General features: G+C 38.4%; 1 protein-coding gene across 1 annotated transcript in view; it reads left to right on the plus strand.

The window, feature by feature from the left end:
• Positions 1 to 378: 378 nt before the first annotated feature.
• Positions 379 to 12,811, plus strand: part of wars2 (tryptophanyl tRNA synthetase 2, mitochondrial) — a 23,381-nt gene continuing 10,948 nt past the window's right edge. Inside the window, exons 1-2 of the mRNA XM_056466018.1 lie at positions 379 to 488; positions 10,848 to 11,105. Coding sequence (XP_056321993.1) covers positions 384 to 488; positions 10,848 to 11,105 — 363 coding nt within the window. The 5' untranslated portion in view covers positions 379 to 383. The remainder of the gene's footprint in view (positions 489 to 10,847; positions 11,106 to 12,811) is intronic.

Genomic DNA, 12,811 nt, shown 5'->3' on the forward strand with positions numbered 1-12,811 from the left:
CTATTGACGTTTGGTTTTATTTTTAATATAAAAACTTGCCTTATTATTATAGGTGTGCCTATAATAAACATAATTTTATGTTTTTTTATTCATAATTGTATTTATATTGTGATAGAAGATGATTTATTATAAGATTTAAGGAGGATTGTCGTATTACTCTGTGGTAAATTTCATAGCTACTGTTTACATTCATTGAATAAAAAACTTTCCTATAAAAGTTGTTTTATTTAATCCATTAAATCACATTTTATGAGATTTTGCAGTTGTAAATAATATCTTGGTAGAGGTGGGAATTTTATAGGCAGTGACCGCCCTGGCTGTGAGGGGTTCTCTTGAATGTCCCTTTCTGGATACCGTACGTTTGTGTTTATGAGAAGTTCAAGATGGCGCTGTCCATGAGGTGTAACGTGAAATCTGTCTTTCGTTTTATTCACAAGAGTAATTCCAACAGAAGATTGTTTAAAGCTGGGAAAGCCACGACATCGTCGGTAAGAATAGCTTCTCTGTTTGCAATGTTGTTTGACAGTTTTACGGAGGATCTCTGGCGTTCACCTTCAGTATAAACCTTGAGCAGTGCATTGAAACTACCCGACAAGTGTAATTGTCAATATAAACACATCACTGTTGTCTAGGTTTTATTATAAATGTTAAAGTAATGTATTTAGCTGAGTTTTGAGGAAAACGTTTTTGCTTTTTACTATTTACTATGAGAGACCGTTTGCTGAAGTTATTCAATGTCTGTAATAGTTTTAAATAGTGGCAGTAACGTTTAATCTGTCATGATTACTTGTGACATGCAGTGATGTGTTTTACATGGTTTTAGTTAGAAGTTTTAGAATGAATTCTGAGTATTCGCGACACTAAAGGCTGAATTTGTGACACTGAGGCTAAATTACTTTTTTAAATATTTTCAAATAGAAAACAGCTGCTACTTTAAAATATACTAATATTTTCTAATATTTTTCTTGTTGAGCATATTTTTTTATTTTTCGCATTAAAAATTGATTTAAGTCATTTGTGCATCAACTGTAGCAGGATCAAGATTGTCTAAATTTGGCCATTTGTTTCTATTTGTTTTAACATGTTTTATAAGAGAGCTTGTAAAAAGTTTTGTCACATTGTGTCAGATTTGAAGTAAAGTTGGGTTTTGCACATTTGTCCAGTAACAACTTGTGGCATGCTCCCTTGACTTTACATGTGAGTAACAACATTAGCACTATTTGACTGAACAGTGTTGTATTTTGATAACCTTTGGCTGTTAATATAAAGTCCACAATTTAGAATTAGAAAAGAATACTTTTCTGAAAGTATATTATTAAGAAGAAAGTCTTTACCACAATATCAGAAACATTGCTGGGAAAAGTTGTGTTATGTTGAAAGATTATATGTTAAACTTCGGTTATTATTTACTTAGATAATGAGCTTTGGTATTTGTATAAAAGGATATTTTTTAGATACACTCAAAATGCATATTTCTCTCATGCACTGTGCTGGAGTTATGACAGCAGCTAAACAAAATTTCAGATCAAATGTATCGAAGGCATTTCTTACAAGCTCCTTTTGCTATAGTTTGCATAAGAGCAATTTCAGCGTTATGGATGTGACATCTGCAGTAAAAATTTAAGACATAAATTCACAGAGAAAGCATATGTTAAGATTATATTGAAACACCTGTTTATGTTTTCCAAAGACACTCACCAGTTATGGGATCAGAAAAACATTAATCTGTAAACTTTTTATTGATTTTAAATGAGGGCAATAAACATGCGTTGAGGATGTGACCAAAAAGTTTGCAAGTTTACAGTAAACAGCAAACTTTGTAGAAATTCTGTGAATTAAACTGCACAACCCAAAAGAAACTATGCTAATCAAAAGGATAAGAGATGGCTCACTATAGAACAACAAACATGATTTATTTTATTTTACATTTTTGAATTTATGATGAAAAAGCTCCGTTTTGTATGTGACAGATGTGAAATTGGCACTTGTGTGACTTTGGTAAATCAAACGTAATAGTTTGTAAACATTGACAGACATTTTTGAGTATTTTTAAAGTACTGTTAAATACTTGCTTGCACAAAAAACATAGAAGCAGCTTCACTATATTGGTGAAAACTTAATTTTTGTCATGGCAAGGTTTACATTTGCATGAAATTGCTCATAAGTGTTGTGTAGAATAAATTGTTTATTATTTCCGAAACATCATGTGACATCATAAATTATTGTCATATGATTAAAACACATCTAGGATTGCCTCATTTGTAACATTTGTAGCTAATTTCAATTTATTTGTGCACTTTGTCAAATATAGCTGACACTAAATGTGTCCATGAATGATTACTTTCTTTTTCTTCTCCTCCCTCTGCTTCTTTCTTCTTCCTCTTCTTCGTCCACAGCTTTTATATTTGGACTCTCTGAGCCCTCGTTTAAAATCCCCCTTGCTCATCCTTGCTCAATTAGCCATATCAAACTATCACAAACACGCAAAAATAACACAAAGTCTTTTTCTTCATGTGGGAATCCCAGCCGTCAAAGCAAACCAGAGTATATATAGAGGAACTGTTAATTAGCAATGCAATTCCCTTAGCTTACGTAACCCAAACTGGACTTAAGCACTGTAAATTAAAACATGAGGGTTTTACAGAGCATATGAAGCCCCTGCTACCTTGATTGACAACCAGGTTTTATTTGATGGCTTCTGCACACTTGCCGTGTAGGAATGTGCGTCCACCGCTGGCAGGCAGTCTCTGTTTTGTTAACTACAGGCAGTGTGTCGTTTGGGACGCTGAAGTGCAGAGTGCTGTGACTGAGGAGGTGAGGTTACAGAAAGACGTCAAAACCATCCCAGCAGTGCTTTATTACCAGCAACAACATTTGAAATGAGGTGTTGGTTTTCATTTGTTTTAATTTTCTCCAAATGTCGGGCATCGTGCGCTGCTAATGCGGACGTTTACAAAGCTGCTAGGTGTGATGTGCGTCAAAACATGGAGCGTATTCTTGGCTAAAGACAGTTATGAGAAGTCATGATGCGAGTAGCCAGAGATGAGCACAGATTTTTTTTTTTCAGTCCAAGTGTAATGAAAGGGAATTTTGACCTAATGAAATCTGTGCCTATAAATAAACATTATTTATTAAATGTGCCAAATAAAGTCTCAAACTGCTTGGCAAGCAAATAAAAGAAGCACTTTAGATGTAAGTCAGTATACAGGGATTAGTTTTTCAGATTTTCTTACCACCAGTGTCAGAAAGTTTCCACCAACAAATGCAAATTAACTTTTCACTCTGTGCTGAAAACTGTTGCTCTGCTTCTGGAGCTGATGAAACGCTCCTATTGTGTAAGTGCTTTATGCAGCTATTTAGACAATAAAACTCATGTCAGTTTTAACCGTTTGCTCCAATCACATCCTAAAAGCTCACTGATTATCCTTCCATACGTTGCAGCATGAGGCGGCAGGATGCAGTGGGCCCTCGCTCCAAGCTGCGTTATAAAACACGACGCTCCCTATCCGGCCCTTAATCGCCTGTGGTCTTAATGGCTGATATCAGTCATCTCAGCCTTGTGCTGCACAAAAAGGAAACGGCTCTTAATTCTCCACCAGGTCTAAATGCTCTAACTCTCATGTCAGCTAAAACCATTAAATCTACTCCCATGGCTGCCCGGAGAGGAAACCATAGGAAAGGAGGTGCGCTTGAGCCGGCCCTGATTATATTTATTAATTAGATGATTTGTTTTTACATGTCAGCTAAGCACTTCATTTCACACTCTGCAGTGTAATTCGCTTCATCATTCAGAAGGATGAACACAGTATATGCTGAATAACTCCTCCGGGCCTCTTGTGTGCTCATAATTTTTTTTCAGAATTAAGCGTATTTTGGCTGTAGATCGGTGCTGGCGCTTTGCCCCCTGTAGACTTACGGTTACAGAAAATCTGACGTAGTTGATTGAATTGCACCCACTATCTGGTATCAAGCTTCTGGGTTGAGCTCAAACCAACATTCGGTGCTGGAGGAAATTAGAGGGAACGAGAAAAAACTAGTGCAGGAGTTCCTGAGTGTTACCATAATTACACATTGATAAATTTATGAGGTGTGTGCAGGTTATTTCTGCTTCGTTGTGACTTTTATGTGTTTAATTTGTCATTAGTAGGCTAGCGCCTTCGCCTTTTTCCTGTTGAGGCTCAAAAGGGAAAAAAGCCTGAAGTGGCTTTGTCCTTTATTTGCTTAGTGCAGTTTATATAGTGTCCAAATATTGCAATATAACCCATGCAAGACATTTATCATCCTCTGTGCCAGGCGCTGGGTTTTGGTTTGAGATTTCGGCAGCTTTTTCTGCGTAGCTAGCAAATAATTCTATTTCATGTCAGACTTAGCGTAACCTATCTTTTAATGTGTAATGCGATCAGCAGAGGGAGGATTGTAGTGAAACAAAAGCGATTGGTCCTAAACGCTTCACGGTTTGGCCTCTGAGTTGCGGGCCGCACTGTCCCGTCCTGGTTATTTTTGGAGCGTGGTGCGGCCCTTTCTGCTGGGAGCGCTGTTTTTGAAGGGACTCCAGCCCCATTAATCAGGCCGGGGACCCCACGGTGTGAGAGGGCCCCCAGCCCTGGCTCTCCACACTGCGTGTTTCTGTTCCTCTCCCTGCGCTCTCTGCACAGTGTGAAGCGTAGAGGAACCTCATCAATCTCACCTGTCCGAAACGTCAACCGCAGATTTAATCAAACGCTCCGTCTCCTGCCCCCCTGCCACCTCCTGTACGCCACCCTCCTCCCCACAACATACCTCTTGTCTTGGTCCGTCTCCTGCTCATTCTTCCCTTTTTTTGGGTTTGTCACTCATTCTTTCTCTTAATATGTTTTCCCCTCGAATCTGCTTCGGTTCCTGTTTTATTCCTTTGTCGTTCGCACTTCGATTCAAGCTGGGAATATTTCAGTACGGCAAAAGTACACATTCCCTCCTGTCTTCAGCAGGGAAGGTGCGTAAAAATGATTTTCTCCTGTATACTTCACTAAAGCGGGGCTTTGTTGGTAGCCCAGCGGAGAGTGGCAGGATTAAGGCATGTGATTCTGCTGTTCAGCGTGATGTCTGTTTTAATAGGGTGAGTGAGGCAATGCTGATAGACACCATAACAGTGGGTTCTGTGTGTCTGAAGCTTAGTGGGGGACAAATGGACTGGGGCGGGAAGGTCAGAGGTGCTGTTCAAAACCGGCCTCATACTCCCTCTCTGATAGCAGCTCCTGTGGAGAGCTTCTCCACATTTACTGAGCTGCTGATGCTTTCCTGCAGAACCATAAAAGGTGGTGAAAGGCGGTGCTGGGATTGGCATGCAAAGATGGCCGTTTTTGCTGGGCCTGGGATGTCAGAAAATTCTGAGTTTTTTTCTCAAGATTTCTCCAGAGTCTGAGTTTGATCTGTTTTGCCGTTGAAAAAACTCAGCTTAGAAAGCATTATTAAAGGATTAGTTCAACCAAAAAAATGAAACTTATGTCATCATTAACCCACCCTTCACTTGTTCAAAACATATTTGAGTTTCATTCTTCTGCTAAACACAAATGAAGATATTTTGAAAAATGCTGGTTGCTGATATCCATTGACTTCCATAGTTTTTTCCTACTATGGAAGTTGATTGGTGCCAGCAACCACTATTCTTCTTTTGTGTTCAACAGAAAAAGAAAATCATAAAGGTTTAAAACCACATGAGGGAGAATAAATGATGCAGAAATTTTATTTTTATGGGTGATTTATAGAGATCTATATGGGTGGTCTGTTAGAGTCTTGGAAAAGTAAATAACCAGGTGTTAATTATTGTGTAAATTTTTGCATTTCCGGGTTTCTCAGTAGCAGAAGGCGTCATAGTTGGGAAAACTTAGAGCGCAGTGAATGGGAGAGTACAACAAATTATTTTTTTACATTCCTATTTTTTGAAATAATAAAATAAAAACTCAACGATGGTGTTATCAAGACTTTCAGAAAAAAGAAAAAAAAATAGTGTGAGTCTGATGACGGCAGCCAGAGGAGAGAATAACGTCAAATTTAATTAGACGCTGCATTAGAAACACCTCGCATAAGCCGTAATTCGTTTTATGTAATTTGACACAATGATGATATAATACATACATAAATGCACATTAATGTTCATACTTTTAAAATCAAAATATTAAAAACTTTCAAGCATTTAAGATTATGATGACCATTAAACGTCACATAACGTCTAAAAAACAGTAAATGTCCCTAAAACCGAATGCTGATTTTTAAAAAATTTGTTTTGAATATAAATTTCTAAATTTCTATTCGAGTCTCTAAATTGGAATTTGATTGGATCAGAGCCTCTGGCCTCAACAAGAGATTTTTTTTTTTAAAAATTTAAAAGCTTATTATACTACAAGTTTCATGTTAGCATTCACACTTTTTTTCTCTGTTTATAAACCTGACTTGTCAAAATTATCCCTGTAGAGACAACTATAATATTGTTTGTGCCAGTTCAGTAGTTGTTGATATCATGTCACTTAGTACAGTAATACCACACATACACAGCTACAGTCCTGTAAGGTTATCGTGTACTAAACAAGTAAAATGAATACCAGGACATCCCCATTTTCTCAAAATGGCCTTTTTTGCAGTTTACCCAGGGACAAGTATTGCATTGAAATTGCAAACTCAACCCTTTGAAAACGTACAAATTTTGAGCCTTTGCAAAACATAGCGGTCCTATAAATTAATGGGTAAAGGCTTTTTTTTGTAAATGTTTTTATTTGAAAACAAATTTGTGTAAATGTCCCATGAAAACATAATTTCTTAAAACAGATCCCATCTAAACATACAAACCTTAAACCCTATATGAGATTATTGTTTTCACATCTGTAATCTTAATCTGTTTGCATGATTTAAGTCTTATTCTGTATAATGGCTGCGTGATTTTACATCGCTTCTGTTTTTCCATCACTCTCCATAACGGTTTTGCAGTACTTTATGTTTGATGATGCAAAAAAAGAGATTAATTTCACCTGAAGGGGTGAAATTGAGGTTTCATCACCATTTAGAAATATTTTATTTTATTTTGTTTTATTTTATTTTATTTATTTTTTCACTTTTAGGTGTCTTTTTTTATTTATTATTTATTTTGTTTTCAATTTCTGGGCTAAGACTAAATGACCCTAAAACTTTCATCACAATTTCTCAACCTGCATCTACTGGAACACACAGACACTTCCATGATTAAATACTCTAACAATGTGAGTGTAAGAACAGGGCTTGTAGGTGTACTATGTAACCCTAGCAGCTTGTGTGCGCGCACACACAAACGAATGTGAACTCCATATGGTAGACCTAGAAGAATTTTTTGCTGCTTTGCTGTCTTGTGGTACAACTGCATTTGCAGTTAAAAAAAGAAAGAAAGAAAGAGAGAGAATTTACTTCTCCTGCCAGGTGTCATCAGGTAGGGTTCGGCTGTTGGGAAAACTGAGGAGAGAGAAAGCAAGTCCAGTGAATCTGAGGAATATGAATGCAAATGAGAAAGGAGGCATATTGTGTGGCATGATTTTATTTGTAAGATACACGTTTGATTACCTAAATTGAACTGTAATTGAGTTTAATATCTGTGTATGAGTTAAGCATGCATGGTATATTTTTGACTGTATATACTTTTCAAATGCAATTACAGTTCAAAGCTTGGCTTGTTTGGTTAAGCTTATTTCAGAAAATCAAGCTACACAAGTTCGTTAACTGGTTCATGTCTTATACAATGTATCAAATAACATTCTTTCATTTGAACTCTAAACAAATAAATTAGGGAAATAATGTTGTATATATATTTTTAATTTATTTATGGCATCAACAGACTAATACCTCATTCTGATAAAGGTTGATTTATTAAAAAAATTAAACAAATTACAGAAGTATGAATTTCTAAATTGATTGGCTAGATTTTAAAATGTCCCTATCAATATCATAACCATAGCTACAACCTTGATTAATAATGAGGAATGACACTGAGAATGGGCATATTCAGGTCACGGTGTAATGTACCTCTTGAATATAATTCCCTCATCATGTAAGCCGGCAGAAAATCTGATTTATAAAAAAAGGATTTTTTTGACATTCCTTCTTGTCGGTAGATGGGAGGTACGATAGGCTGATTATTCCTTCGGTAGTTGGGACTAGTGTTGTTTCAGCTTATGTGTGATTGTCTCAAATGACACCATTACCATGTCTGGATGGTTAATGATCGGCCTGAGGGGAAGAAGAGAACAGCGCAAGGTGAGAACACACATGAACCAGGCTCCGTTTTGCCCCAAATCACTTCTGACACCTCAGAGAGGCCCCGTGCATTCAGGCCACTACACTGCAATTACTCACGCACTAATGGCTTAAATAGCTTTCTCCTCATATAGGCTAAATAGCTAATGACTCTGAATCTGTGATTGCGTTCCCTTGGCCAAAAGCTTTCCTCTAGCCAAACTGATTTCAGATCAGCCATAGATCTTGGATTGTAAATGGGCCCTGAAGTATGGTACGTCATACATGTGATGCAGGTGTTAACAGATGTTTTCATGCAAGATTCCTTGTTTTGGATGAGTTACATTTTATATAAATGCAGTGATAATTTGTCTATGTTGATGGCTTTTGGGAGATGGAGTTTTGGGGAAGTTGGGGAAGATCAGCAGTTTTTGAGTTTTGAAAAAAATTTGAGGTTTGGAAGTTTCAAATGTAAAAATCGGAAGCTCATTCATTCATTCATTCATTCATTCATTTTCCCTCGGCTTAATCCCATTATTCCTCTGGGGTTTTTAGGGGTTGTCACAGCAGAATGATTTCATTCAGGGGTTGTCACAGCAGAATGAACCACCAACTTATCGAGCATATGTTTTACACAGTGCTTGGAACTAGGATGTCATTCCAGCTGCAACCTAGTACTGGGAAACGTCCATACACACTTATTCACACACATACACTATGGCCAATTTAGTTTATTCAATTCACATATACCTACATGTCGTTGGACTGTGGGGGAAACCGGAGCACCCAGAGGAATCCCACACCAACATGGGGAGAACATGCAAACTCCACACAGAAATGCCAACTGACAAAGATGGGACTCGAACATGTGACCTTCTTGCTGTGGGAGGACAGTGCTAACCACTGAGCCATTGGAAGCTCAATTGTTTGGACAACTGAAAGTATTGAATTCTACATTTGTAATATTGCAGATTTAGAATTTTTTATGATTATAAACAGTGAGGATTTGAATATAAATATTGGATGGTTGAACTTTTGGATGTTTTGAATTTAGAGACGGGAAGGTTGGTAACCTTGAATAATAAAGATTGGAAAGTTGGATTATTTGACTTTGAAGATTGAAAGGTTATAAATTTAGATTTTGAAGATGGGAACTTGGGTGTTTTCAATATAAAGATCGAAAGATTTGAAAGACATGTGGAAGGTTGAACATTTGCACAGTTTGATTTTTGAAGATCGGAAGATTGCAGTTTTTGAATTTTAAGATTTGAAGCTTGGAGGTTTTAAATGTCAAGATTGTATATCAGGCATCCTAAGGGTACACTCACACTACACTAAGCAAACCAAGCCCAGGGCCGTTTCCCAGTTCGTTTGACTAGTGTGAGTGCTCCAAATCATGCCCAGGCTTGGTTCAGTTGGCCGGCCCTAGGTGTGCCAGAGTGCAGTTCTGAAGATGCAACGTCACTTTTAAGGGACTGTTTCATATGGATTTATTAATCATTCTTACTTTTCAATGAACACAAACTGTCGTAGTTTATTAAAGACGCAAACCCCTCGCGAGGACTTTTATGATAATTTCTGAGCGTCAAAAGTTGTGGATCTGTTTGGCAAAACATTTGACTGTGTGTCACTGCATCCCAGATGACTAAAACGATATAACTAAAGCAATGTCCACAGTGCTGAGCGAGAGCGCTTCTCTTCCTGTTAAACTGAACAGTCGCATCATCAATGATTTAAGCGTGCTCCGGATCGGAAGGTAAAATGCAGTGAGAGTGCAGGCTGTTGGGGGAGAAGGGAGGGGGGACAATCGCATGTTGGCACGGTTCAAGGCAACTGTACCTAGTGAGAGTGCGCCCTAAGTCTTCCAGAAGCTCCAGGATTCATAGTGCTCCTGGATGCCTGTGAATGAGATATAATGTCCTGGAAATGGAGGCAAATCATTTAAACAATCTTTGTATGACCCCAACACCCCCTACCCACTCTTCTTCTTGCTACTTGTGGAACAGACATCCAGTGGGACCCTTCTGCATTTGGCTAGGTTGGGATGACTGTTATAGTAAAGTTCTGAGCTTCTAAAAAACCTAATTGGGTATATGTGACCCACTGTTACCCTCTTCTTAACTCTGTTTACTGCAACCAACCACTGTCAGGTCCATCTTGGTCTGTTATTAACACTATTTATTCTGAGGTCAGTAGACAACTGAATAACAACTCTTTTGTTTTATTATTCCCAGTCTTTAATTTACTTATCGGTTTACAATATTTCACTGCTTCTTCTATTGCTGGTTTGGGTAGGACCACTACTGTGTATGTTATTGCATGACTGTACTGCTCTTAAAATCTACTATTGGCTGGCTATGAACTGTGGAGTGTTTTCATTGGCTGTGGAGCAGTTCCGCTCTAGCACTCTCTCACCCAGTAGGGTGCTCTGTTAGTGTGAGACGTGCTTTGGATTTATCGCTTTGATAACATTCATAAAACTGTGTAGGGCGTCCCCTTTCTTCCTGTATGCTCTCCGCCAACCTTTTTTGCCCTTCGTTTTTATGCGCTGCTTTGATTCTCGTATTACTGTTTGTCTTTCTTCTTACCAGATTTTGTCTCGATCCTCTCTACAGAGCCGCTCCAAAGGACTTGTTTTCTCAGGGATCCAGCCCACAGGTGTTCCTCACTTGGGGAACTATCTGGGAGCTCTAGAAAGCTGGGTGGCCCTTCAGAATGAGTACAGCACAGTCATGTACAGCATCGTAGACCTTCATTCCATCACCCAGCCTCAGGACCCTCAGGTGCTACGAGACAATATCATTGACATGGCTGCCAGCTTGTTGGCCTGTGGAATTGACCCGACACGCTCCATACTTTTCCAGCAGTCTCAAGTGAGTACTACATTAAAGTCCACATGAACCGGAAGATTTTTTTTTTTTCATATTGTGACGCAGTTCCTAGAGAAGCAAAATATTAAATGAGCAAACAGTGGGCTTGACTTGTTTCTTCTACTGCGAGCTGATTGAATGTAGTAAAGTATGCATTTCATTCTGAAAGATTGGCAAAATAGTTTGGGGAGAGTTTTACAGCCTAACAGACTCATCCTCCTCACCATTTTTGTTTGTTGCCAAAACTGACAGTTGGAGTGGGCGGAGTTAAATGTTAACCAAGCCCATTTGATAAGATACACATAATCTGATAATTAAACTGAAAAAGTAAACAGGAAGTGAATTTTCAGATTTCAATTAAAGATTAGAAGAGCAACTTGTTTCTTTCCTTAATGACATGCACAAATGAATTGTTCAACACAAAACTAGCAATGAGATCTAACAAAATCTTATGGTTAGTTTTTGATCTGTTGGGGACTTTAAAGACTTCCAAGGTTCCAATTAAACCGAAACATTTAAATTGTGCAAACTTTTACTCATGTTTTCCCTAATGGGTTATCTTTTCATCTGAAGGATGTGCTTTTTGCAATATACTGTCACTTTACTGGGGCATTAGGAACCACAGAGGGGTCACCCCCTAATCCTCCCACTAGCACATCTTCCAGCAGCAACTTGGTTTTCCCAGGATGTTACCCATCCAATTACTGACCAGGCCCAACCCTGCTTAGCTTTATCGGGCAACTACTTTCTAAAAATTATTGGTGGTTGTCACCGAACATTCAGTCAAATATGGACAATCCAATGTTTGATAATTTTTTTTACTTTTATTATGTAAATGACTCTGTTTAACCCAGTGATTGGGTTTGTCCATATTTTACCCAATGCTGGATTACAACAACCCAGGGTTTTTTAGAGTGTAGTCTTGGGTTATTAGGGTATATGATATGGCAGTAGTGTCACATGACACTCCTGAAAGCTTATTTATTCTTCTGCGTCAAGCGCACGCATATAGTCTGGCGCAGCCTTCGCATAGCCGACATCAATGCTGACGCGAACCTCTCAAAAAATGTGACTACACATCGCAACGACATGTAGCGCAAGTTCTGTGATTGGTCAGCTTGGTAGCTGTGCCGAGTGTGAGCGGTGCTGAGAGCCGCGAGCCCAATGGAGCGAGTGTTTACAAGTGTCGAGTCCTGTGAAGGAGCTCCAGATGTTTTGTGTTTACCTTTTAATGATTAAAGTTGTTCCACGTTTGCCGGTTCCCACATCTAAATGAGCGAGTTTAAGCTACTTGTACATTAAGGTAGCTTTCAGAAAAAACAAAACACCCATGAAGAAACTTGATACAGAGGAACATAACATAACCTACTGCCAGCTAGCGTTTCAGAACACAAATAGCACACAGAAGTATAAATGCACGGCTACGCGCAATGCATGCACCGTGGGTCACACTGATCGCTCGACGCTGAAGTATAAACCAGCCTTCAGTCTCATGGGTTCTCGCAAACCCATGTGAGGCTATTAAAATACACAGTAAAGATATGTCTTTATTAACAATGTATGTAGATATGTGCTTTATATCAAAATCTTGAATAGTGTGTCGAATTAAATGCTGTGCTACAGTGACGCGTCTCATTTTTCTTTCAAACAGTTATGCAGGTTTTGGACAAAATGAAGGTGAATGATTGCAGAAATCTAATGTTGGGTTG

The sequence above is a fragment of the Danio aesculapii genome, chromosome 9 (genome assembly GCF_903798145.1).
Source record: "Danio aesculapii chromosome 9, fDanAes4.1, whole genome shotgun sequence".
NCBI classification, from domain to species: domain Eukaryota; kingdom Metazoa; phylum Chordata; class Actinopteri; order Cypriniformes; family Danionidae; genus Danio; species Danio aesculapii.